Raw genomic sequence first — 25,911 nt, 5'->3', positions numbered from 1 at the left:
ACAACAAAAATACAACACTCTAAGCTGCAAGCACCGGCCGGACATGAGGGACCGAACTGCACCAGCATGCTCTGCTCATGGCTGAATATACTCGCATATACAAAAGCACAATGGTAAAAGCAAATAAAAGGCCAGATGGGCACGAATATGATCAACGACACATGTAGAGAAAACACAATAGATTTGGTCCAAGTAGGTCCAAGTATAGTGACCGCACTGACAGAGTTGCGTCACACCCAAATGTAGCCGTAGCATGATCACAACTTAGGTTCAGAAATATAAAGTAGAGCTGCAGCTGCAGCGACACTAACTTACAGACTCAAAACGGACTAGTTCAAGACTCACTCAAGAGACGCTTAATAGCTTACAGCTATTGTTATCAATAGCGACGGTACTAAATAAATACGATAGTCTTCTGACTTCTGATAGACCAGATGCAAACTTCCTCCTCCTTACGCTGAGAAGACTTCCCTTATCCATGCTTCCATCACATCATCATCATGGTGATCACCGTTTCTTGAGTCTTCTAGTCATGCACCTGAAGGCAGAAAATCGAATTCAAATGTCAGAAAGGGAAGATACAAGGAATTCTTTTATAAGAGAGGTCAAGAGAAGCTTGCGTGGATTCAGCACAAACCTTTAGTTTTCCTCGACGAGCTTGCGGATGTCTCGGCCTCCTGTCGCGGAGCGTCCCGGTTCCGGGCCAGCACAGGCTCCTCCTGGACCGGATTCACTGGAGTTTCAATTGATTGCTATTCAAAGTCGTCGTCATTCTCCTCATCAGACAGGTCTTCGTACGCATTCACCTCAACCTGGTAGCGAAGGATCCCTCCTATGCCACCAAAGCCCCTGCAGAACTGAGATCCTTCCTGTGACTTGTTTGTGATAAATTCCAGCATGCAACCAAATTGCCAATAATTTTCAGCAAACCACTCCAGTAACAAGGCCTTCTCCACTACTTCCAACTCTGCAGATGTCGCCTTATCCTTGAAGTTACTCTGATCTGCCTCCTGTGCCTTGTTGAAGTGCTTTACCATAGTTTCTCCGGTTGCAGAATTCTTCAAAATATACCGATTGATATCAAGATTTTCCCACACAATCAGTGTCTCAACTGCACCCATTTCAAGTGCTGCCATGGTGTCATCCACACCAAAAACATACTTCCCAGTGTCTTGGCTTATCTCCTCAAAGTATTTCCCAATCAACTTCTTTTCTTGGATGAACTTGACATTTGAAAGGACTTCAGCAGATATCTCAATTGCCTGGTTGAAACCATTTTCTCCACCATAAGAGACATCAACCACCTTGAGTATCTTAGCTGCCAAACGCTGATCAAACATGTCAGATTGACCCAACTCAGTCTTGAAGTCAGCAGAACCAGCAAGAATGAGTCCAGAAACATTTGGCTGGCTAGTGGCAGGATTGATGAAGAACTGTGTTGCTAGCTCAGCTGTTTTGCGCACATAGTTATGACGTTTCTCCATGCGCAGGCGGGCAAAGCGAAGTGCTGACTGCCCTCCTCGCCCGTGCTTCTTTGGGAGATCAACAGAGAACTTGTGAAGAACCTCTCTTGTGTTGCCACTCAGCGTTCCAAAAAGTGTCCCGTTACCATCCATGACGATGAAGCCAAACTTATCATCAGATTCAAGCAGCTCATTCAGTGCTTCAGTGTGGAACTTGTTGTCACAGAGATACAGGGAAGCATTAATTGGTCGGAATGGCTCAAAGTCAAAGGTGACTTTCTTTTCTTTGCCCTCATCAGTGACAATGGTTCCTGTGTAAAGTACCAATCCATTGGGTGGTACTCGATTGTACAGCTTCAGCCTCTGTTGGGCAGAGGTAATAGCAGCCAGGACAGATTGCCTATTGACCCTGCTCTTGATGTTAGAAGCAGTTCCATATTCATCACCCAACATCTTGGTGACTCGAGACACCTGATCACGAGGAGGCATGATCAATGAAATCATGCTTGTCCCATTTCCACGGGCAGCATCAAGTGCTTTAATCAGCTTCTTGACCTTCCAGATCTCAATGTTCTTGTCAGTTTCATGACCGTCTGCCATCTTGGTTGTGTTCCCACCTCTACCTTCACCTGCAAGATTAAAATCCAGTATATGTATAAGTTAACTGGAGTTGCCTAGAAAGCTGGGTAACATATTATCCAGGAGCAGAAACGAGAACAAATTATAACATCATATAAATGGAGATGCAACTTCGTCCATAAAAGAAGGAATATAAACATGCAGTCATGAAAGTAAAAAGTAGATGCCAAATAAGTTAATGGGTATAAATTTCAGATAGGAACTGCTACCATGTCAAAGAAGATTCAATGATATATCAGGTAAGAAATATAAAGCTTACAGCAAATAAGTTATCTCAAAGGACCACTATTAATCAAAGAAAACATGACAGAATACTAAGAACCTTTCAAACAAAGACATGCAAGTGTTATAAAGGTATGGGATACAGAATCATCTTCAACAAATAAGACGCAGCGCAAACAGACTTCTATAAGATCAATTGCCATACCATATAAAAGCAGAGGCTAAGAATATTGGTCCATAAAACAGTTGAAGATAGAACAAATTAAAAGAGAAAACAGACCCAACATATTTTACAGCTACCAACCACAAACTAAAAAACTGTAGAACTGCGTTTAAGAAAGTGCAGCAGAGTTGACAATCCTTATATCATTAGGAGGCATCCTTCAAATGCACTACAAGAGATGCACATATAAAGATCGTGCGATCCTTGCGACCCACGCCTAATAGCTATTAGTAACTACCATACCATATGTACACATAACGACACCACGAGTAAATGATTCTGGACTACGGGACAAAAAACAATCCCCATCGGATGCAAGCAGTAGTGCGCTGAAGCCTGATGCAAATCGGACACCTCAATACTCCTCACCGAACTTCCGCGCCCAAATTTACAAATAAATTTGACACCTATGCACACTAAACTGCTATACGTACGCAACGAAGGGGTGATACAGGATGGAAAACATTACTCCCAAAACCCAAACATGAGACAGGCATCATCTAAACAAATTTGTAATCATCCACAATACCACATCGACAATTTACAGAGGAACAATGCTAACTGATCTAATCCTTCCCGCAAAATCGACATCGATCGAAGCAAAACACATCTACACGAAATTCCCAAAACCCAGAAAAAGTAAGGTAAACTATTCCAGGGGCTCGCCGAACAGCGCGGCTACACGCGATCCCCTGCGCCGGCGGCGGATCCGCCCCGGAGGAAACCGGTACCCTCTCCGCGAAACCCCGATCAGATCAAACACCACGACAGACCCGATCGACGACGCGAGACGCGGGCGCTAGCCCCGATCGGATCAGCACATCATAATCGAACTATGAATAAAGAGGAAAGGGGGAGAATTGCGGAGGGCGATTACCTTCCTTCGCGAGAGCCCGCGCCGGCGGCTGGAGGGAAGGAGGTCGAGGGTGGGACGCCTAGGGTTTGGCTTACGCGGCGAGAGAAATCTCGGCTGGTTTCGAATCCTGAGAGAGGGGGCAGGAGCAAAACCGGGGTGCTTTATATGGAACCGTGTGGACTCAGGGGAGGAGAACCCCCGACGGCTCCGAAGCCTCCCCGGACTATGCGGCCGCGGCTTCGAGAAATCCTGGAACAGCCCGAGGATCCGACCGCTGAGAGGGCTGCAAGATTCTGGATCGGACGGTAGATAATCGAGGGTGGCTGTATAGGTTGGATCGTGAAGACGTTAAATCTTGGAAGAGTTTGGTCTCTCCGCGGTTTCTTGATTTGCACGTTTGAGCAACTAAAAAAATTCGGTCAAGGACGACAGAAAAAATTGACAATTTTTTCAAATATGCATGTTTTTATAACTAAAAAACGACTATATACATGTAATATTTCAGCACTTACTATAGGACGGAGGGAGTACTCTATCGGAAGAACATGGGATTTTCCTTTACAATTCGCGACGAGACATTTAAAATTTATGTTCCGGTATCATGCTCTTGTTGGTTCTCAAAAGGTTGAAGCTTTGGACATTACAAATTTTTAAAAATCTGTATGTGTATTTAGCTCAAGTGGCACCAGTGCCCCCATGCTTCGGCTCTGTCCTTAGTTAGGTCTCTTTAGACCTGTCTGGCCGGATATGAGCTGGCCATCCAGCCCTCTTCCTCGTCTCCTTCTTCAAGATGGCAATCTATCTCTCATATCACTATCACTGGCGTTTTTTGTCCTACCCTACGATTTTTTGATTGTTGCATCAACAACATTTTTCTGTCTCTCCAAAGAAAACATCAAACTTCTCTCACGACGCGTCACCGGTTAGTGCAGAGGAAGAGGATGACAAACATTGTTTCCCCCAAAGATTTGTGTGTGGTCTTCCTTTTCTTTTTAAATGGTTAGTGTTGGTTTAATATATGGGTGTGCCCTTCTTGTAAAGAATCTTGATTCATACCTGTGTTAAAGCTAATATGGCTTGAAAAATAAGGAGAAATGAGTAGTAGTACTCTAATTTTATGTTTTTCGAAGCAATGGGCTCTTTCATCATTTTCCATTAAAAAACGCTCAATGTTCTAAAAAATTATGCATTCCCTCAAATACATAAAAAATATCACCCATTTTGTACTAAGTTAGTACAAATTTTGTACCAAGTAGGCGACATTTTTTATTGATCGGAGGGTGTGGAGTATTTTATTCTTGTAGCTTCATATGCGCTCGAACTCGATGCTGCCGAATCTCCCTTTCAATGTACATGTTCTTTGTTTACGCGTGCATCTCACGCGGGAAAGAACGGCCGTTTGTTTTGACCCCAAGGACGATTAGCATGATTCCCTGCTTGCCAAGAAGCATTTCTCGATAGAATATTTGTATCTTTCGGTAGTTTATATGCCTTAACGGATGCTTGAGGTGTGTAATACGTATCAGTTGGACCTAGCATCTTGTCTGCGTTGAATAATGAGTTGTCTGAGAAAACAATTCCAGATTCTTTTTTAGATGAAAGCAAATCACAGAACTGGAAACAGATACTCCAGCAAAAAAAGGAAACAAATACAGTTCATATTTAGTTCCTTGATTTTTTTTTAACAAGACAAGAAGATCTGGTCTGTTTCATAAAAAAAAAAAAATCTGGTCAGGCTCGAAATCGAAGAAAGAAGCAAACACTCGGGCCGAACGAATACATCCGGGCCCGTTTCCAGAGACCAGTAGGCCCACATGTAAACCAGACAGCATCAGACGCAGACGGTCCAAAAGAGGAACCAAACCCACGGATCCATTACCCAAACCCGATGTCGCTTGTCGCCTACGACGCCTCCTCAGACGAGGAAGACGCCGGCGAGCCCCCCGCCGCCGCCGCCGCCGGTCCAGCCCCTCCTCCCCACCTCTCGGCCACCCTAGGGCCGCATCCGAGGCCTCCGTCACCTTCTCCGTCCGTGCGCGCCGCTCCTCAGCCTCCTGCGCCGCCGCCGCCGCCGCCTGCATCCAACCGGTAAGCCCCCGTGCTGTCTGTCTTCCTAGGGTTTCGTCCGCCGGAAAGGGAAATTGGTGGGGAGACTCTTGATCTGGGCTTTCACTTACGGGAGCTCTTGTCTGCGTCTACTAGATTTAGGCATATTGGTGCTGTTGATTTCACCGCTGGGGTAGAACTATGCGGATATGCTAGAGCTTAAGCTACTGGGAATCGAAACACTGTACCATAGTAGAAAATCATGCAACAACACAAGTCGATGGCTGTAATTAGTTTGTACTATGTGCAACGATATGAATGTCACGTTCGAAATGAGAACTGGTTCGCTCAGGCTGGGTTCACTTGTTCTATTGGTGGGGATCATGTAAGCCTCAGAACCCAGAGGAGAGCTCTGTGTTCTTCTAATTTAGCGTTTGCCTTTATAGCAAGTTGCAAATCCCAATGCTGATAGAGTGATATATGGTGCCAAAAATGGTGATGTTGGTACTTTTAGAAAGCAATCATGAGTAGCACAACTCATCAATTTGTTTGACGTGTGCTTCCCTCACAGTTGACCGGCTCTACTTACAACTAAAATTGCTTGAATTTGTCAAGCAATGATTCATTTGAACAAATGCCTTTTGGGCTCCTCTGTTGTGGTAGTGCCTGAACTTTTGTTAACACGAGTCATGGTTTGACAAACTGCAGTTGGTTCTTCAAAATTGTCCCCTGTGAAAGATCATGCACAGGGACATTTTCTGTTAATGTACAGTTTTTCTTTCTTTCAGAATGTCTGTGAGTTTGTTAATTATTTGCAGGTTTCAATTAGGTAGGCTGTTTATTTGTAACTTTCTATTCTTGTGATCTATGCCATGCCACTTGCACATAGAGGTGGCAATGGGTAGATGTCCAAATCCAATTTAACAGAAGTCCAATTCATATCCAACCAAAAGAAGTCCACGCCCATTATAAAATCAAACCTATCTCTTAAGTATCCAATCCAGTCCAATCCATTGTACTTGGAGTCCAAGGCCTGTCCAAATATCCAACTCAAGCCTCTTGCCACAGGCGAGCACCATGTACACCGGCAGGAATAACGCGATGAAAGCTTCGAGCAGCTCTGCCGTGATTGGCATTCTCTTCTAGCCTCCATGCCATCGCCCGGATCTGGAGAAAAAAGAGATGGGAGAAGGTAAAGCCATAGGGTAGGTGATGGCGGATGATGCCATACCGTCGCTGCTGGCCAGCAGTAGCAGCGTGTCGAGAGGGGCAACAGGAAGGTTCGCATGTGGCTGCTGGGACCTGGGAAAGGATATTCTGGTTCTGTAGTATATACACCTTCCTTGGGTACAGTCCATCTGTCCAATGTTATGTTGGGTGTGATCCAGTTTATGTCCACCATGACACCATCCAGTTAAATCCAATCCAACGAAGTCCAAGAAAGAATAAGTCCATAATCCAATGGATTGTCGAAGTCCAATACCAGCTCTACTTGCGTGCTTGTACTTAATTCATAAAAGTCAGTCAGCTACTTCCTAGCCATTTCATGTGGTGCAGCTGATATTTTTTCAGGTAATTTGTACCATGTCCATGTTGAGTTGATCGGGTCACATACTTGATACTCACATGTCATATTTGTGGATTGTCTCACATGTACATTTCATTTGCTGCCTGGTCTAATTTCATGTTCCTTACTTTCTCTTCCCTCTAAACGTTCTGGCATGGTATCACAGAGTTCTTAACTTGATTTTCTGTTGTTTGTCCAGGAATGTAGCATCAACTAATTCAAGCAACACCTCCCTGCCCACACCATCATTTGACCTACCAGATGTTGCTGATCTTTTTGGCTCCCCTTCTCTTCCCTCTAGAGGTTCTGCTGTTATGGTGGGCAGCTCTTCAAGGAAAAGAGAATCAAATGGATCTGCTATTCAAGATCCACGGAGTAAATTTCCAAGGGCTCAGTCATCACAATCTCATGGTGCCAGGAATGCTGCAAGAACATTAGTTCCACCACAGCTTAGCGGAAGGTTAGTCATAATTTCCAGATACTTCAAAAGATGTTGTGGCATGTATATAACTTGTTTAGTTGCTTCTCGAAAGTTGTTTTTTCAATCAAATTGTTCGAGTGGAGTAAGGCAAATAGGAAAGTGTTTTCATCTATTATGCTGAGAAAAGTTCTTCCACATTATGTATTTGTTGTCCCTGAATATTGTTTTCCCTTTTTTTGGTTTCACAGGAGTAACGTTGTCACTGAAGATATGGGAAAACTGTTTGTGGCAAGACGCAAAGATTAGCATTTAGTACCACTTTCTTAACCTCCATCTGAATTTGAGCGTCACATCGATTGTCGCCCGTAGGTGGGCCGCGGCACTGTTTAACAGATGATGTTTGTTGCAACCTAGAGAGTCTGAGAGGAGGGTTGCCATAAGAGATAGGAAGTGTTCTTGTTTCTGGCATTTGTTTGGTCCTATTTCTTTGGTGTTCACCTGTGTTATTACTCTGCAACGATGGTACTCTACCTGTTACTGAGAGCATGTAAAGCCTGTTAGGACAGTTAGATGCCGTCAACTCTGTAAGGTTGCAAAAGCTAGATGTGTTGTTTTATCTTTTGGCTGGTGTGAGTGAATGGATTATGGGGAGAGTTACCTTGCAATTCTACGGGCAAGTGTTGCAATAGCACATCTGTTCATTCATCTGCGGCCCATGTTCCGCATGCCTTTTGAACCGTGTTTGAGCATAGGTTAACTTTTGTGTGTAAGGTTAACAGCTTGTCTTTTAACACTCAAAATCTGCTTATGCACTTGTAATATTAACACGTACGTGCGAGATGTTTGAGAGAGAGAGATTGAGGATGCATTCTTTTCGGTTTCTCTAGAAAACTGCTCTCACCTATCACAAGTTTAGCTAGATTTCTAAAATAGTTTAGATAAACTAGTTTGGTAACCTAATCAAATAAGTGGCGACTTCTCCAAGAAGCTGGGGGAGGACAGCTTACGAAACAGGCCATGAGTTGCGTGCATCTCCCATGTACTCTCGCGAAAACAAAAGGAGCACAGGAGCTTGGTTGTTCAAAATTCACGTACGGACTACGGTACTTTCGAAGATCACTATCTTTTGACCTCACCAGGATAATTTTTGAAGGGCTAATAAAAATATGTACACATATGTTCTGAAAAATAATTATTTCAAAAGAGCAGTGATTATTTTCGCTCCAAAAGATTTCAGCAAATCCGTTTTCCCTCCAAAGAATTAAAAAATACAGAGAGAGACTGAAGAAGTGAAGAGCGGCACAGCGCTTGGCTTCTCCTGCACACTTCCCCGCGCTTCCCTTCCCTCTTCCCTCTCACTCCCGCCTTCTCTCTCTCCCTCTCCCGTTTCCCCATCCATCCCATCCCTACCGCGCCCCAAAGCCCTAAACGCTCGCCGGCATCCCGCAAGCCGCATCGGATGCTCCACCGCCGGCTCCGATTCATGGCGGATTAGCGCCACGAGGTGGGTGGAGTACTGTATCTCTGCTTTCAAAATCCGGCTGCCGTCCCGTCCAACCCCGGTACGTACCCTCTCTTCCTCCCTCCCCCCTCAACTGAATCCTGATCTAACCGAATCCGACCGAATGCGGAGCTGCTGGTGTGCCCTGCCCCTCCTCCGCGGGCGCCCAACCCCCCATCCCTGCACACTCGCGCGCGCGATCGCCGCCGTTCCCGTTCCACGTACCCCGTTTCGTCTCAACCCCGTCCGCTTGTTCGGCCATTGGGTTACTGATGTGTGAGGTAGCCCCCCTGCTGCGGCCAGGGCATCCCCTGTTCGGTTGGCCGTCGCTGAATACAGATTGTATTGCCGAGAAACCCTGGTGAAAATACGCAGAAACGGTTAATTAGGCAACATATTGTGTTGGTTATGGATTCATGCTCATGGTGAAATCTGCTATGGTGTGTAAGTAAGGTTGAGCTGCGTGTCATGCATGCACTTGTAGGCTGTTGTTGAGAAATCTCATTTCACTGATTTTCAGGTTGCTAAAAAGGTGTGATGCTTTTTTTTTATTAATTACCGTCTAGTTGAGGTTTAAGGCTAGTAGATGCTAGTCTTATTTGCTAGCTGTTATGCTTGTGACTTCTAATCTACCTAGTAGAGAATAAGTGGCTCCTGTAATTTAGAGGAAATGATACTGGTACGCATGCAACTGGTTTCCATTTCAATCTAGATAAGCTTTTTATCACATGGTGCATATTTGAAATTAAATTTAATGGTAGCCAAATATATCTGAAACCCGCCATTTAAGTGTAAAATATGCTTTGTGTTTTCTCACGTGTGAGCACTATGTGATCTGAACCCAACATTTTTAACCCTCAATAGTGGAAAGTAATATAGATTTTGCAGGAATTCTGTGGCAATTCCCTGCATTATTTTCATTCTCCATATCCCTAGACAACTCTGCACTATTCGTTGTGACCTTACACTCTCCGTGTGCACTTGTGTGTATCTATATTTATTGGATATTTTCGCATCCTAACTATGTTTTTACCACTCATTCAGTTTTGCTGTAGTATTGGTACAACAGCAAAAAACAACCACGTCTTTTGCTGTAGTATTGGTATCTTCAAAATTCTGATCATTTTAATCTGAGAAAATTTCAACACCCGGTTGCATTCTCTTGCTGTTTTAACAATACAACTCTTTGGTAATGATTTATATAGTGTTGGTAACAGGGCCTGCAAGTTTCAAGTTATAGGTTCAATTGGCGCTTGCTTATCTATATCAGCCATTACAGTATGAGCATAATGACTGCTGCAAGAGAGCGTGCAAGGTTAGAGTACCTTAATTCGCAGGAGCCAGGTGATGCATCACAGGCCAATGCTATTGATATTGTGGATAGGCTGCTAGTAGATGATGATATAGAAACTTCTCAGGCAATAACCATTGACCAGATAAGTGGGACAAAGTCAGCTTCCACTTTAGGTTCAAAAGTAGCCCAGTGCTTGGCAAATAGGACTGACCGCAGTTGCCCAGTAGAGAAGGAAGGTGTTTTTGACTGGTATGATACTCCCAATCACGATGATGGCATTATCAGTAACATCTCCAGAGAAAATCCAAGAGTTCATGTAAAAAACGGAATTTCGTATTTGGACTACCAGAGATGCGGTGGCTATGGATCAGGTACCAGGGCTGGGGCCATGCTAGAGTGTATTGATGAGGACTCGGGCTCGATCTATCTGAAGAAACCAGAAACAGCTGTTGCTGCCAATGATTTATATGAAGCATATGATGTTGGGCCAAATACTCAAATGGCAGCTGAAGCGATGGAAGCATTGTGCAATGCAACTGTCAGTTATGATGTCAGGGAGAGTGATCACCTGGAAAGTTCTTTAGGGAAAGAAATTGAAGTGGATATGGTATGTTCAGTAAACTCACCAATTCAAAACCAAAAGCTAACCTGCTTACCTCAGAGCTCAGGGGGGATGATAACACAATTTAATCAACTCAAGGTAGATGGCATAGAAAGACCAAATGGTGGAAGTTCAATCCCTTTGGCAAATTGTCCCAGTAAGTCAAAAACTATGAAGAATACAAATCAGATGACAAGGAAAGCAAAAAGAAGCATGGACAGTGGGGTTTTAGGAGTCACAAATGATGAGGTGTCAGAAGTAATCATGGGATCTGATCCAGATGACCCAAATACTCGTTTACTAGGTAAAGATGCTGTAATCCATCCTAAAAGAAAGAGAACCTGTATGCTTACCTCGGGAAGTTCGAAAGTTGAGTTCTATAAAGCTACCAGATCAACTACAGTCAGAGCCAAAACTACAGGAGTAACAGAATTGCCAGCAGCAAAAACAGTATGCATATTCGATCCTGGTACCATAAAAGGCACAAACATGTCCCGCAAGTCTTCTTTAGCTATTCATGAAGCATCTGTATCAGATGCTAACTCTGCTGATGCTTCTGTTGGAATTACAACCCGTAGCAAGGTCCGAGGAATTCAGAAAACTTCGCATTCCAGTCAGCCTGAAGGAACATTTAGCACCAGACTGGTAAAACAATCCACATCTGAACAGAAAGACAATGATTCTAGCTTCAAGAGTAGAGTACCACTGAGAAAGCTAAATAGTACAGAGCCCCAATCTAGGACACATACAACCAAGAAGCCAATGGAAAGAGGACTGACAAAATCAGCAGGCTCCAGAGAGCTTGCTAGTCTATTTAGTAATGAAGTATCTCCAGTTTTGCAATCAAGCAGGCGAAGAAAGAGACATATGTCCACAGTCCGTGTTCTATTCAGCCAAAGCATGGACAGCAAAACCATTAAAGAACAAACAAAGGTAGTTTCATTTTTCATTTGCACATACTAAACACAAGTAATTGAAGATATCTCAATGTTTCTCACTTTTCAACTACTGGCAGATATTGATACACTTTGGATTACCAGTGGCAACTACTATTTCAGAGGCTACACACTTTGTTGCTGAAAAGTTTGCTCGTACAAGGAACATGCTAGAAGCAATAGCCATGGGCATACCTGTAGTCACACCATCATGGCTTGAATGCTGTGGAGAAGCAAGATGCTTCATTGATGAGAAAAAATACATTATGAGGGATGCAAAGAAGGAAAAGGAGCTAGGCTTCAGCATGCCTGCCTCACTAAGCCAAGCCTGCAAAAAGCCATTGTTAGAGGTTAGTGTCTAATTTGTTAGCAGTTAAAAATAAATTAAAATGAGACAACAAATAGTGTCAGAGGAGAATTATATAATCTTGACGTGATCTCTTAACTTTCGTAGTAATATTGTCTTGGCAAATTTATTACTCCGTATAATTTTTGTGATATCTTCATATTTACCGAGTCTCTAAAATTCATTCTAGGGTATAAGAGTACTAATCACGCCAAATGCTAAGCCTACCAAGGAGCTTCTGAAAAGTTTAGTACTGGCGGCTCGTGGCAAGGTATGCAATTGGCTATCCTATTCCTATCTCTATCCAGTATCCATACAGATGTCCATTTTCTTTTATTAGAGAAGATCCCCATCCCCTTGCTCTTGGCAGTATACCTTTGTTGCATTGACGTTCTGAATATAGATACTTGTTTATGGATCTGCTGAATTGTTTAAGTGTCGAGTGTATTTTAATGGCAATGCCAGTTTCGAGTTACATGTTCTTTTGTAAACTGTAAAGTGCACCCTGAATTGGGAGACCTTGTGATTGCAATGCAGACCCAAAAGGAACTTGTAAGGTATGGAAGTATGTGGAGCCAAAGTGGAGCCCTAGCATGGCTAGGATGTACCTGTATCTAGTTTTCTAGTGACCTTTTTTTTCTATTTTCTCAACTTCTTAGTGTGCACTTGTTTTGCCAGAAATTGAACAATTGTTCTTTCAACTGTCATTTATTCGATACATTGCTTTGAATTTTCTTAACTTGCTTCCATGCTGATAACGTTTTGTTTGTTTGTTTGTCAGCCATTGGAGAGGTTCACAGCGTTTATGAAGAATAAGAATTTTGGAGGAGCCTTTGTAATCTCTTGTGAACAAGACCACAACATCTGTTTACCTTTCATTAAGAATGGTATGTACTAGTACACTAGCACTACATATCTTCTGTCCATAAAGTTCTTTGTCTGGGGCTTTCAGTTTCTTCTTCTATGGAATTTACGGGCAGATTCTGCCCATTCTTCGCCATCGTTGCAGGTTTGGGAATATTTGACTCGGAGGTTTTGCTGAATGGAATTGTTGCCCAGAAGCTAGAGTTCGAAAGGTATGTGTCTGCTCTCTTCAGATCCTAGTATAATGTTATTCTACAAACAATATGATCTGCTGTGCCAAATGAATGTTTCCTTTGCACTGCAGATATCGCCTTTTCCGCGATAAAATGTGAACTTTCTGCGGGAATCCAGCGAGCTAACTTGCAAGACAACAAGCACTAATATCGTCAATTTCTTCCTGTAGCTTCTGCTGTGATCCCATCCAGTGTTCTTTTTTTCTGCAAGAATGTATCGTTGCAGCTCTGAACTCCACCCATTTGCGCTACCATGTGACGTTCGACGCTCCGATGACACGTTTTGCCCCTGGAGATCGGCAACCTCTTGCCGCAGCCTTCCCCGCTGAAGAAGCCGAAGACTTCGACCAAACATCTCCAGGCTGTGTTCTGTGCCACTCGCTGAGCCATGTGCCAGTTGTATGATCAGGCTTTTGCGTTGCACTTTATAAACTTGCTGTAAAACTGCAGAACTGAACTGGCTCGACCCAGGTTTCAATGAATTTACCCCCATATTGTTAGCTAATAAGAACATAAAAATCCAAATGTCCAATAAGTGTGAACAACGCCAAGTATGAATAGTAGGCATCACCGTTTTGCTTATCCTTCTCTACCAGTTTAATCATCACACAACAATTATCATGCATTTACAGTAACCATCTGATACTGACTGGCAAACATATACCCAGATTACACACAGACAGGAACAAATGCACGGTGCTCTGTGTGACGCCATGAAGGGGGATCTGAGAAAATCTGCAAAAAATAAATAAATCCAAACTTGCATAGTAATCATCAGATTTCTTTCCTAGCTTGTCAAAGCACAAAGAGGACAATCAGTGTTCTTCCTGTGAAAAAAAGAATTACAAAAAATACAGAGCCGCAACATCATAAACTTTCTGTTCCATCGTAACTGACTTCTCCTGTGGCTCGCAAACCAAGCCTCCTCGATCAGGTTTCTTCCCTGGAGCGTCTCATGCTCTCATCAATCAACTTAAACGTCTTCTTTACAAGTTTCTGGTCCAGCGCCGTTGTTCTGTAGATCTTGAACACCCGGTCGACACGATCAGGCTTGCTACTCTGGAAGTAGAGCTCTTCAAACTTCTTCTTGACAAACCTGTAAAACGTGCCCCCAGATCATAAGCCGACAGATGTCCTCTGTAAGACCGTTAAGAGTGGCAGGGAGACCGTTAAGAGGGGTGCACTCACTCATAGGCATGTTCCACGTCCTGTTTCCCAGGCGCAATCGGTTGGTAGTCTTTAAACCAGTCGCACACAGTTAAAGGAACCTACAAATAAGGGCAGCAAATGTTGGCACAAATGTGAGTACTGATTTGAGTATTACTCATCTCTCAATGGGTACGAAGGGTACTCGTTACCTTCTGTATTTTCCTTTCAAATATGTCAAATTTGTTGAGGAACAGCATGAATGATGTTTTCTGGAAAAATGCATCGCGTCAAGTAGGATTCAAAATGGGATACATAGCATGAGAACAAAAAATTTGAGATGGATGTATGCAGACCTCAAAACATCTTTGCTTCAATACCCAGTCAAAGAGTTCCTTGGTCTCCATCATTCTATTCTGTGCCTCATCCTCAAATAACATCTGGTCGTACCTGACATTAACAAGCCCCAACATTACATCAAAGGTTGTGTCTCCGGCTCTCTACATGCATGTATTCACATGCACAAGCACTCCGTGCACCTATTCATGTATTTGTAGGCACAAGCATTCAGTGCACTAGTTCATGTAGTTGCATGCACACGCTGTTGGTGCAAACATAAATGTAAGCGCTGTAGCCATTGTTGCTACATTAAGGCATGGTTATAAATACTTTACATACAAAGAAAGATGCTTGTTAACATAGTTAAGATGCCTTTCATTTGCTTTTGTTAGTGAATAATAAAATCAATAATAGTCAAATAACAAACAATAATGATAACATTTATGTGAAGTGGAAGTTCATATGCTTTGTGCCGGAAGTGTGTATTCTTGACTTCTCGTGTCAGGAAGCATCCATACGTGCAAATATTAGCTTATTTCCCGCATCATCAATTTGAATTAATGGAGCAAGTTCTAAGTTGATCAAGTATTTAAATTCTTAGCGCATATTGATTTTAAATTCAAAAGTAAAAAAAGATAATACAGCTCAAGTCCAAGCACCACAATTAAACCTGACTAACAAATCACAGAATGAGTGTTGATCAGAGTATAGACAAAAGCTTTTAAATGCTAACAACTAACAGCACTTCCTTATGCAGTGCTGCCCAGACAAACTAAATGTTAAGTAAGCAGGTAGCTTCAGAAGAACTTAGCAGTTTAGAAATGGTACTTACTCACTAATGGCAGCACAAAAGACAACAGCATCAACACCTTCAAAAAGATGAATCCACTTCCTCCTCTCATTTCTTTGACCTCCTACATCATACAACCTATATATCTCCCCGCCTCTTTTGCTCTCTCCAAGAGGGCTGCACAAAGACTACCCAGTTAACATGACGAGTCTCGTTTGAATCCTCTCATGATGTATCTTGGATGTTAAAAGATACAAGTCTGTCATCCTGTATGGAGTAGAGCAAAAGAAATATGCAAACCTCGGGTAAACATATTACCTAAATTGAATTTCCACAACGCCATTTGTCCGTACTCTTGCATGGAGCACATCCTCCTGCAAAATCTCTCAAAATGTTAAGCAAAATACTGCAGATGTATTCTTGAATAAGAATAAGAATGATAGAACAGTAACCACCCCTTAAAGCTATCCTTGAGTAACCATGCAGAGCAACAAATTATCAATAATTCCATATGCAGATTCTAGAACTTCCACAGCTAGTAGTGACCAGGGAATCTAGAAATGTTGAACAGAAATATGGAGGGAATCCCTTGTATAAAGAAAATTAAACAACACATGAATTTCAGTTTCCATACACTTAGGATGAAGCAAAGTACTTACAAACACATAAACTAAGTAACTGAACTTTTGATCGACAGTTCAGTGCACATGTGGAAACTCAAAAGGTCAAGGTGTTCAGATAATAAGATTGTGCCTTGTAAATAACCGTCTAGTAGCCAAGGTATAGGATGTTTAGTTTAACTAGCATAACAACAGTACGGAGCTACAGATTCACAAAGAATGTGCCATATCAAGCTCTCATACATGCTCTCATCCTAACAGTTTGTACCAGATGTGTGGCGCGGACCGCTGCCACCAACTGACTAAATTAGTTTAATGTGGATCGTTTGGCCGTGTAACTAGGCAAGGGGGTTCTGCAGACCCTAGTTAAAGTGAATATTTGACCCATTAATATTGAGTTTTGAAATATTAGACTCCAACAGTTTACAAAGAGAAATAAAACTATCATATGTTATATCTAACCATCATTATATCCATATGATAACCAGAATAAGATGACGGTAGGCCTATTCACAGCCATGGCCGGGTTAACGCGGTTTTGCCCAGCTCACAAATAACATGGTGTGAAAGATTTTGGGCTGGACACTTTGCATGGGTTTGACGGGTTGAGCGCAGGCAAGTCGAGTATCGCCGGGCCAAATTGTCAAGACGCCGACACCCAGGAGGAGCAAGAGCAGCATCATGCCCCTTGCGCCAGTAGTCACACTTTGCAGCGAGCTCGTATCTCACACTCAGCACTATGACACCGAGATCGAGGAGGAACACAAGAATGTGGCATCACTGTCCTTGTGAACCAAACTGCGCAATCCAACACCGAGGAGCAGTAGTAGGAACATATCATCATCCTAGCGCCAGCAGCGGTGCTCTGAGGTGACACTCAGGTTCCACGCTGCCCTCTTCGATGCTGAGGAGGAGATGCGTCATTGACCTTGGGCCGGGGGCAGAGCACACTCTGGGGCGAGCTCACTTCTCTCGCGAGCACCCCGACACTGCCCAATCACATGACCTGATCTTTCCGATATGCATCTAACCACACATGTGTCGCGATACTAGCAATTAGACGAGATGAATCACAATCCAAGGATAAGATGCACGTCAGTTGGCATTAGTGAGATCATATAACGGTCCTCACAACAATACTGACAACCAATATGAAACAAATGATGTACTGTTTCAGAGACATCAGAAAACCAGTAAATAAATGTCTCTATACAATAATTAGATAGTGGATAATTGCAGACCTTTGTTGGTACATAATCTGCTTCAGCTAATCGGTCCAAATTTTCCATGAAGTACTGTGCACAGTCAGGAACTTGAAGAATACTTCCACGTGAGTAAGTTTCCTACAGATGCATCTCCTTTTAGTTAAGCTAGCCATTTGACAGTAAACACATTTAAAGAAATTGAGATAAGAACTTTTGCTCCACCTGAATGGCTGGATCTTCCCATAATTTTCTTATGTCATGTACAAGTTCTTCACAAAGCAGTGGGTAATCCAACCTGCCACCGATTTCTGATATTTTTTCTCCAATCTCCTGAAATTAGGATAGCATGCCACTCTAAAGAAACACACTTTATAATCTCATTGATTTTGTAAGGTGTGCGATATAAAGCTGGCAATCCAGTCAAATAATAATATAAAGCTGGTGACCACTATCTTGTATAAAAAGAAGGCAATACTTAACAAGGAATTAGTATCAGAACCATCAAACAAGGTAAACTGTCAAGCCCTCAAAGTGCTCAAATATAAACAATCAACATTCAAAAGGACAATTATTTGAGCCGACGAACAATTACCGAGTTAATCTTCTTGTCTGAAGAAATCAAGTATAATAACAATGTAGAGTATTTATTCCCATCTAGTAGAAGATATATTTGTGGAAAATCAAAGGAGGACAAGCTAGAAATCATTATATATATGTTCCATTTGGCTAAATTATAACAGTTCAATACATATCCTTGCACTTATGAATGCCACAATAAAACAAAATAATGCGGCAGAGCTAATTGCAAGTGCAAAGTCTGAACAGGTTTGAGTATAGCCTATTTCTTCAGTAGTTACAGACCAAATTTGTTGTCAGATTGACACGTGTGGGGTAGATAGGGGCTATTTAAGCCTAATTCAAGGCAGCCATGGAGCCAAGAAGTGTGATGGCACCTTGCCGGCAGCAGCGCCTCAACGGCAGGCAGAAGGAGACTGGAGATAGATTGGTTATTTCTGACTAATTCATGTGGGATACATGCTCTTCCTTTTGTAGACAGGTCGGCTTAGCCCCTTAGAAAGCTATTTTTAACATAAGGTAATTAATCTTGTCTAAAAGAATGTAATAATAACAAATCATAAAGAGATGCTGTCCATAATAACCTGCTGCCCTAATCCTTGGTGTGCCTCCCATAGGGCTGTAAACCCATGGCAGAGATATGGATGTTTATGCCCATATGTAACTTTATTTTCGAAACAAAATAGGATGTACATACCTGATTATCTGGGGATATGACATACTTTGAAGACTCTGGTTCCACTTGGGCTAGTTCTTTAGCTCCATCATATAGTATCTGTGCACATTTAACTTGTTACTAAGGCAAAAGAGGCACAAACACATCATACAGCTCCCTAATCAAACTCCCTACATAATCCCCACTACGAGGAAAAAAAAATATTGAACACACCCTTTCCAGTATTGCATACTTTAATTGTCTGATATACGTTAGCATGGATGACTGATATATAGCTCCTCAGTTCTGCCTCATCAAAGCCAGTTTGGAAAAGGAGCTTTATCTGCGAACAAACATTCAGAATACATAAGACACACCAATGTCATAGGAATAATGATTTTCCAGGATACATAAAGAAGCCTTACCTGTTTAAATATCGTAGACTTTCCTGATTCTCCAGCACCTTGAGATAAAACAAAAAAATTGAAAAGGACCGCTATCAGTACAGAAAAGTGTTTTTTTCTAGGATCATTACTTTTCACTAATTTGTTAATAACAGACATGATAAAAACAAAGGAAATACACAAACATAAGGAAATGTCTCTTCAAGTTTCAGCCAGTTGGTAGTACCGAGAAGTAAGAGCTTGTGGATGTGCTGCTCAGCCTTGGTCTCTTGCAAAATCCGCCGGTCAATCTCTGCAGACTGTTACCAGGTGTATCAGAAGGAAATCAAATGTGGCAGTCGACCCAATCCGCGTAGCCATTTACTTGCATCAGTTAGAGCTTACTTTTCCGTTTTCAGCTGCTTCCGCCTCGTTCAAGTGAGGTCTGCTACAGGATGAACCCATGCTTTCAAGCACGCATGTGAGCACGGACATTATTCTAGATGCACACAAGGGCGGAGGACCCGGTAGGGCGACCGCCCTACCTTGATTTTTGCCTCAGTTACGAATATTAAGGAGATGAAACGGGAAGCTAAAGGGCGGGATCTGTTCGTGGGGTGACGGGAGCGAGAGAAACGAGGGGAGATAGATACCTGCGGTGGAGGCGCTCGCACGAGGAGGAAGACAAGAGACGGAGCGAGGGGGCTGGGGCGCTGCTCGGCAGCGGGATGGGAAGGGAGGGGTGGCGGCGCTCGCTCGAAAGACGAAGACAAGGGAGGGGGGGGGGGGGGGGGGGGGCGGCGTCAAGGTCGGAGGAGGGCGCCGTCGAGGTCAGAGTAGGAAGCGGCGGAAGCTCTGGGCTGCCCCGTTCCGTCGGCCAGAGGAGGGCGGCGGCGCAGGCTGGAGCAGATTGAGCGGCGGCGCAGGTTGGAGCAGAGGTGTATTTTTTTAGTAAAAGGTCCGTTTAGAGCCAGCAACACTGAAATCGTGCCTTCTCACCAGTGGTAATCTGTACTCTCTAAAAAAAATACTAGTACTCCCTCTGTCCGTCACTTATTTTATTTACTTTGACTAGGCTTTTGACAAAAATTAGTGCATTAACATAACATATGACTTATGTAATCCAAACTATAATCATAAGCAAGTATATTTGTATACAAATTTAATTCAAAAAAATACCTCATCTTCTTCTGTTTGCTCAAATATTTCGATCCGTACTTTTGTCAGATTTAAGGGCTCATTCTGTTCAAAGGAAATCAAAACATAGGAAACATAGGATTGTCACAGGGTGGCATTTGTCATCCTAAAGAATTGGTCCAACTTCATTCCTATAAAAAAAAGAGGTTGGACCTAACGTTCATTTTCCTCCGAAAACAAAGGAATTCCATGAGATTCCTAAGGAATCAATTTGCTTGTTTTCTATGAAAAGAATGCATTTACAGTGAATTTTCCTATAGAGAATCCTGAATCCTTTGAATTTCCAGTGAAATTCCTGTGAAACGAACGAGGCCTTAGGAGTAGTACTTTGCATCGACCAATTAATAGCTTTTTTTCCAACCTTGGAGCTAGTGCGCCTATAAATAACAGGAGTGCACTCGAGATTCCGGAGAGAGATGATGTGCACCAGATTTTTAGGTGTTACTATTGAGAATAGGAGGCATCTGAGAATACATCTCCTGCCATATACCCACATCCAAGGACGAGATTTTTGTGTCTTGGATAGTTCACCAGCCAACGACAGGAGCCACGCTACTATTTTGTATCTGTATCTGTACTACTTATAAAGGCAACAACTTGGCGGGAAAATCATTGATCTGTTGTCTTGACCATTGATCTGTTGTCCACTCACCAAGGGTTACTATACAACAATTGTTCTCAACGACGACGGATGGTTCTGGATGAGATGTCACATATTGTTTTTAACAATCATGTTTATACCTCATATACACTAAAAAAATCCATCAACATCGGAAGATTTTGTAGAGATCGACCACACGATTGGTGAAAGGCGGGACAATGGGTAAAAAAAAAGACTGTTAGGAGTACTACTTGTGTGATTTCTTTTAAGGTTCAAAATGGGCAACCCCTTTGATCATTTCAAAATGATTCTACCCTACTTGGCTGAGTGGGTCTTCATTCAATTTCACACCAAGAGAGAAAGACGGGTGTTGTATAGAGGAGAAATTAGTGGTAGGACCCAAAGCATCCCGCACGAAAAACTTGATCAAGAAGGCCCAATTCTCTAAGACTGGTCATGAATCCTGAAACTTTACCTCTCTTATCATGAGTACAAATTCATATGGAACTCAACTTTCTAACACTACAAAGACTATGACACAGAATGTCTTGGAAAGACACTGCAGTCAAGCCGTTGTATATCCACTAGCATCTCGAAGGCTTTGAAAAGTATTAAAAAAAAGGTGAAAAATTACCTCTGAGCACGGAGTAAAAGAGTCACATGTTGATATTAAATTGGTATTAATGGATGTGATCTTAAATTGGTGTTAATGGATACATAGCTAATCAGTCCACTCATTTCCCAGTATAGAAAACTGAATTCATCGATGCACACTGTTTTTTCGTATATAATACAAAGTTTTTCGATACACACTGTTGCTGCTATACAACAAACATGGTTTGCTAGAAAACACTGCTATGCCTTGTCGATTTGATAAAAAAGACCATAAAGTCATTTAAACAGAAAAATGCAAGGTCGTTCATTGAGTTTCTTTTTTACGTGGTTGTTTAATTTTAGCCTTTTGATGAACTTCGATACACTGTAGTTAAGAGCTGTCTTTTAGAAAATAAACAGCAGCTGCCGCCTCTAATGGATAATTTGTGACATAGGACAGTGCAAACAATGTAAATGCAAAGTATTTTCTATGTTCAGTGCTTTGACAAAATATTTGAGAAAAAGATGGTCGATTTCCGTCGTTCGATTAAAGGAAATCATTGTACAAGAAAGGAGATCGAAGATTGCAAATATCTCAACTGCGCCAGTTGCGGAGAGCATGCAGAGTGCGTGCACATGCATGCAAACAAGCATTTGCCTTGTCAAGTTGCAACCTACTCCCTCCATTTCATAATTCTTGTCTTAAATTTACTCAAAAAGGGATGTATCTATTCCTAAAATGCGTCTACATACATGTAATATTTCGACAAGAATTATGAAACGGAGTGAGTAGCTTCTTGCCCCTTCTCAAATCCTATATATAGAACTCGTCTCCAATAGTTAGTTGTGACAATCAACAATTAAGTCCATAGTGCAGTTCTGACCTGGAGTAACTTTGGATCCCATTTAACTTGGAGCTAGTGCACCAACAATTACAGAGATAGTAATACACTTGAGATTCCGGAGAGAGATATGGTATGCACCAAATTTTAGAGGCATGTGCAGTGCTGCTGCCAACGGGAGGCATCCGGAACATATCCCCTGCACAAGAGGCCCTATATGTGGTGATATTTATGTGAATTTGCCTAGAAAAATTCACCAGTGTCTACAACATGAGCCACATGGCTAGGCTCTACGTCGGAAATGAATGCTAAACAACCAGCGATCTCATCGATCTTCCCTGCTGTCACTTCTTAGTTAGGGCTTCCTTTGTCGTGAGATGATCAGAGCTTCCTTTGCAACAGTTGTGGTCAACCGTGTGTGTGGTTGGATCCGAGTTTGACAACAAAAAACGTTCTTAATATTGCATGCTTCATAACACACATAAAATTCCATAACTTTTTGGAAATTTTTGTAGAGAGTGACCTTTATTTAGGTTACTCCATATGCATAGGCGTTGTTGGTTGTACTTTTTTTTTAAAGTTCACCAAAATCATATATGGAAATGATTGTGGTCAAACTTTGACTACATATATCTTTGTAAACTGATGGATTATATATATGTGTAGATTCGTCTCCAAAAGATTTTCAATGATACTATAATTTTTATGGGTTTAATAAATGTGTTGAAATAAAAACTATAGATGATCAACCAGCTTTTCGAGATATTTGACACTACCTTCATAATGTATGCCCCACGAGCATACTTATTAGGCTAGAAAAGAAATATATAATTTTATCAGTCCTGCTTTTCTGAGATGGAAATATATATATGAGCATTTAACTAGAAATAACGAGTATCAGTTGGATGATTTCATCAAAATTATTTTCAAGCTCCATCAAAACTGACAAAGCTCCTCATTTGGTGCATCCTATGGCCAACAGGCCAGATATTTAGCTACAACAAGGTGATTGTGACTCAGGAAGCTGCTGCCTTTGCTCAACGCTGCAGAACAGAACCTCACGCGCCGCTTCGCACCGGCTTTCCTTTCCTCCCTGGCTGGCCTATAAAGGAGCACGCTCCAGACACCATAGAGTTACTGAACTCTTCAGCTCAAAGCTCAATATCCTCCTCACACTCCAGCCTCAGCTCAAAGGAGTACTTACCACTACTAAGCTAAATCGAAAACCGGCAGCAGTAACCCAGCAAGCAGTTTCATGGCCATGGACGGCTTCGATGAAAGGATCTGCAGCTCCCCTTCTTCTTCCCCGTCGTCGTCCTCCTCGCAAGAAGGCTTAGCGGTGTGGTCGAAGCGCCCCGCGGGGCGCACCAAGTTCAAGGAGACGCGCCACCCGGTGTACCGCGGCGTGCGCCACCGCGGCGCCGCGGGCCGTTGGGTGTGCGAGGTGCGCGTCCCGGGCGCGCACGGCAAGCGCCTCTGGCTCGGCACGCACCTCACCGCCGAGTCCGCGGGCCGCGCCCACGACGCCGCCATGCTCGCGCTCCTGCCGTCCGCCGCGGCATGCCTCCTCAATTTCCCGGACTCGGCCGCCGCCACGCCGCCCGCGCTCGGCTGCGCCGCCGTCGTCGCCGTCGCCGGCTTCCTAAGCCGGGAGGCCGCCCCCTCCATCGTGTCCGTCGTCATCCCTGTGGCCGTGGTTCCTGTGGCCGTTGTTCCTGTGGATAATGGTGCCGCCGGCGCATGGCCATCGTTCCTTGGAGTTCTGTTTGAGGTGCCACTGCCAGTACCACCCATGGCGATGGGGAGCGGCATGTTGGAGTTGGAGTTGGAGCTCGACATGCCGAGCGAAATGGACCTGGGGATGCACTACGCGGACCTCGCCGAGGGGCTGCTCATGGAGCCGCCGCAGGACACCAACGAAGCGTCCTGCTGGGAAAGCGGAGACTTCGGCGACGGTGGAGATCTCTGGAGTTACTGAAAACGATCTGCTCCTGCCTTGATTTGGCTCCATGGAACCAACAAACTGAATTTGCTTCGTCCGGCATAATAAAACCGTGGAACCTTGAAGGACCATATATTCTGACGCTACACTCAACCAATTTAACACGGTTCTAAGCTACGGAAAGGGGAAGACGAAAAGAACTGGAGGCAGGGGAAGGACATCGATCATCACTGATGCACTGCCAAACGAACGTTCCTTCCAAAGAATGCTATACTCGTCGGTTCACGTCTGATGACCACAACAGAAAAGAACATGTGGGTGAGACGCATCCGGAAGATGTGGGCAGGGCAGCCACCTGGGACAGAGATCCAGTGCCTTGCCTCTTGCAAGGCACGGATGCGTGGCCCTTGCTGCCCACCTCAGCCCGTTAAAGCCACCTGACCACATACGCTAGATATTTCCCCCAAATCCTAGTAGCCAAGCTGATCTGCTACTTTATCTTGCCATGGTTATACACTCTGGAGACCGGAGTGCAATGCAAATTAGTACGATTTGTGTCCGACAACTGGACATCTTGCCATTTGGGAGTGGGAAGCATGCAGGAACACATCCTTAGAGATACTCGTGAAGGCAGTGACATGGATGTAAAAAACTCTGGTCAATCAGCTGAACGACTCATCTCTGTTCGATTTCTAGATAGACGGTAGAGAACACGTTGTGCTACTCCATCTGCTCATTGTTCTGTATGCACAAATTCAACAGAATGGTAGCATGTGGTGGAATACAACTCGCCGAATTCGGCGTTTATTTGTTTTTGTTTTCCGAGGAGTTAACTTCAGATGAGATGTGTTAGCTGAATGGTCTGTAATAAGGCACTAGTTGAATTGTTGTGGCTCACAGGCATCAAAATGCATTAATGAACTGGTTTGGTTTCTACTAGTTTATTTTGATATGCCGATATTGGTATACTTTTCATAAATTTAGCTAGAACATTTTATATATATTTAGAATGCATTTTAATTTAAAATTGTAAATGTGGAAATCAACAAAGCATCTTGAAGGCTTTGAAAAGTAAAAAAAATCAAGTGAAAAAAAAACGCGCTGGTCTGAGCACGGAGTAAAAAGAGATAAATGTTGATCTTAAATTGGTGTTAAAATATGTGACCTTAAATTGGTCAAAATGGAAGGATATATAGCCACCCACTTTCCGTGACTGGTGTAAGTAAGCACGAACTGTCCTTGCAAAGTGAGTCATCAGCTTGCTTTCTTCCACACTTATTCATTCAGCCAAGCTGATCTCCTACCTCGTCTCGTCATGATACAGGATCTCTACATAAAATCGGAAGAGCAATGCAAATTAGCACGATGTGTATCGGTCATGTAGAGGGCAACATGTGTTTGGGAATGGGAAGCATGCAGAAACACATCCTTGCGTGTAAGTGTGTCCGTGCTGCTCACGTGTGTGGTGATAGATACTGACATGGATGAAGAAAACACCCCTGAATCAGCTCAACCAGCAGGATCTATTGATACCGTACACAATGATTCGGTGGTGGATACACGATGAGCCTCTCCGCATATATGTTTCTAAATACAGAAAACTGAATTTGTCAATGGGACACACTGTCGCTAGAAATTTCAGCTGTGAAATATCAGAAACATGGTTTGCTAGAAAGCACATGATGGTAAACAAGCACAGAGAAAAAGACTCAAATCACTCGAGTGATTTCTTTGAACCCCAACTTTCAATTTTTTGATAATTTTGACCTCATTTAGTGAGATTTCCGTTTTTTAACCCCATTTAGCAAAA

The 25,911-nt window shown here is 43.0% G+C and overlaps 5 protein-coding genes across 6 annotated transcripts; 3 read left to right on the top strand and 2 right to left on the bottom strand.

Moving 5' to 3' along the window:
- Nucleotides 1-116: 116 nt before the first annotated feature.
- Nucleotides 117-3,599, bottom strand: LOC100824892 (eukaryotic peptide chain release factor subunit 1-2). The gene is made up of 3 exons (XM_003564996.4): nucleotides 3,425-3,599; nucleotides 638-2,092; nucleotides 117-538 (listed from the first exon to the last, which is right to left on the bottom strand). The coding sequence occupies exon 2, from the start codon at nucleotides 2,061-2,063 to the stop codon at nucleotides 753-755; it is 1,311 nt and encodes a 436-aa protein (XP_003565044.1). The 5' UTR covers nucleotides 2,064-2,092; nucleotides 3,425-3,599; the 3' UTR covers nucleotides 117-538; nucleotides 638-752.
- A 1,664-nt stretch (nucleotides 3,600-5,263) lies between these two features.
- Nucleotides 5,264-8,215, top strand: LOC100824580 (vasodilator-stimulated phosphoprotein). Its single transcript, XM_003564995.4, has 3 exons — nucleotides 5,264-5,491; nucleotides 7,216-7,476; nucleotides 7,686-8,215. Exons 1-3 carry the CDS (start codon nucleotides 5,292-5,294, stop codon nucleotides 7,741-7,743), a joined length of 519 nt encoding a protein of 172 aa, XP_003565043.1. The 5' UTR covers nucleotides 5,264-5,291; the 3' UTR covers nucleotides 7,744-8,215.
- Nucleotides 8,216-8,755: 540 nt separating this feature from the next.
- On the top strand, nucleotides 8,756-13,815 carry LOC100838468. Of its 2 annotated transcripts, none has more exons than XM_024459450.1 (7): nucleotides 8,756-8,999; nucleotides 10,156-11,766; nucleotides 11,849-12,118; nucleotides 12,305-12,385; nucleotides 12,896-13,001; nucleotides 13,124-13,190; nucleotides 13,283-13,815. In XM_024459450.1, the coding sequence occupies exons 2-7, from the start codon at nucleotides 10,219-10,221 to the stop codon at nucleotides 13,308-13,310; spliced, it is 2,100 nt and encodes a 699-aa protein (XP_024315218.1). In that variant the 5' UTR covers nucleotides 8,756-8,999; nucleotides 10,156-10,218; the 3' UTR covers nucleotides 13,311-13,815. The 2 variants fall into 2 exon arrangements, with proteins under 2 accessions (XP_024315218.1, XP_014755104.1); XM_014899618.2 differs by having other exon boundaries at nucleotides 10,144-11,766.
- A 164-nt stretch (nucleotides 13,816-13,979) lies between these two features.
- LOC100824059 (guanine nucleotide-binding protein alpha-1 subunit) lies at nucleotides 13,980-19,597 on the bottom strand. The gene is made up of 14 exons (XM_003564993.4): nucleotides 19,579-19,597; nucleotides 19,331-19,470; nucleotides 19,173-19,245; nucleotides 18,968-19,005; nucleotides 18,796-18,885; nucleotides 18,585-18,662; nucleotides 17,534-17,641; nucleotides 17,348-17,449; nucleotides 15,805-15,860; nucleotides 15,529-15,663; nucleotides 14,714-14,807; nucleotides 14,570-14,629; nucleotides 14,400-14,479; nucleotides 13,980-14,307 (listed from the first exon to the last, which is right to left on the bottom strand). The coding sequence occupies exons 2-14, from the start codon at nucleotides 19,418-19,420 to the stop codon at nucleotides 14,142-14,144; spliced, it is 1,170 nt and encodes a 389-aa protein (XP_003565041.1). The 5' UTR covers nucleotides 19,421-19,470; nucleotides 19,579-19,597; the 3' UTR covers nucleotides 13,980-14,141.
- A 3,686-nt stretch (nucleotides 19,598-23,283) lies between these two features.
- Nucleotides 23,284-25,043, top strand: LOC100838171 (dehydration-responsive element-binding protein 1H). Its single transcript, XM_010234491.3, has one exon. The coding sequence runs from the start codon at nucleotides 23,415-23,417 to the stop codon at nucleotides 24,135-24,137; it is 723 nt and encodes a 240-aa protein (XP_010232793.1). The 5' UTR covers nucleotides 23,284-23,414; the 3' UTR covers nucleotides 24,138-25,043.
- Nucleotides 25,044-25,911: the final 868 nt, after the last annotated feature.

This window comes from Brachypodium distachyon, chromosome 2, assembly GCF_000005505.3.
Source record: "Brachypodium distachyon strain Bd21 chromosome 2, Brachypodium_distachyon_v3.0, whole genome shotgun sequence".
Taxonomy (NCBI): Eukaryota; Viridiplantae; Streptophyta; class Magnoliopsida; order Poales; family Poaceae; genus Brachypodium; species Brachypodium distachyon.
The sequence above is the reverse complement of the archived record's forward strand: the minus strand, read 5'-3'. Positions and strand labels throughout refer to the sequence as shown.

What these genes read in the sequence shown, in the direction of transcription:
- LOC100824580 (XM_003564995.4), top strand. Translation starts at nt 5,292, where the DNA reads ATGTCGCTTGTCGCCTACGACGCCTCCTCAGACGAGGAAGACGCCGGC. An exon ending in CCGCCGCCTGCATCCAACCG is followed by an intron (nt 5,492 to 7,215) that starts GTAAGCCCCCGT and finishes TTGTTTGTCCAG; the next exon opens with GAATGTAGCATCAACTAATT. An exon ending in CCACCACAGCTTAGCGGAAG is followed by an intron (nt 7,477 to 7,685) that starts GTTAGTCATAAT and finishes TTGGTTTCACAG; the next exon opens with GAGTAACGTTGTCACTGAAG.
- LOC100838468 (XM_024459450.1), top strand. Translation starts at nt 10,219, where the DNA reads ATGAGCATAATGACTGCTGCAAGAGAGCGTGCAAGGTTAGAGTACCTT. An exon ending in GCAAAAAGCCATTGTTAGAG is followed by an intron (nt 12,119 to 12,304) that starts GTTAGTGTCTAA and finishes AATTCATTCTAG; the next exon opens with GGTATAAGAGTACTAATCAC. An exon ending in TTTACCTTTCATTAAGAATG is followed by an intron (nt 13,002 to 13,123) that starts GTATGTACTAGT and finishes CCATCGTTGCAG; the next exon opens with GTTTGGGAATATTTGACTCG.
- LOC100838171 (XM_010234491.3), top strand. Translation starts at nt 23,415, where the DNA reads ATGGCCATGGACGGCTTCGATGAAAGGATCTGCAGCTCCCCTTCTTCT.
- LOC100824892 (XM_003564996.4), bottom strand. Translation starts at nt 2,063, where the DNA reads ATGGCAGACGGTCATGAAACTGACAAGAACATTGAGATCTGGAAGGTC.
- LOC100824059 (XM_003564993.4), bottom strand. Translation starts at nt 19,420, where the DNA reads ATGTCCGTGCTCACATGCGTGCTTGAAAGCATGGGTTCATCCTGTAGC. An exon ending in AGTCTACGATATTTAAACAG is followed by an intron (nt 18,886 to 18,967) that starts GTAAGGCTTCTT and finishes GTTTGTTCGCAG; the next exon opens with ATAAAGCTCCTTTTCCAAAC. An exon ending in GTTGTGGAAATTCAATTTAG is followed by an intron (nt 15,664 to 15,804) that starts GTAATATGTTTA and finishes GTCTTTGTGCAG; the next exon opens with CCCTCTTGGAGAGAGCAAAA.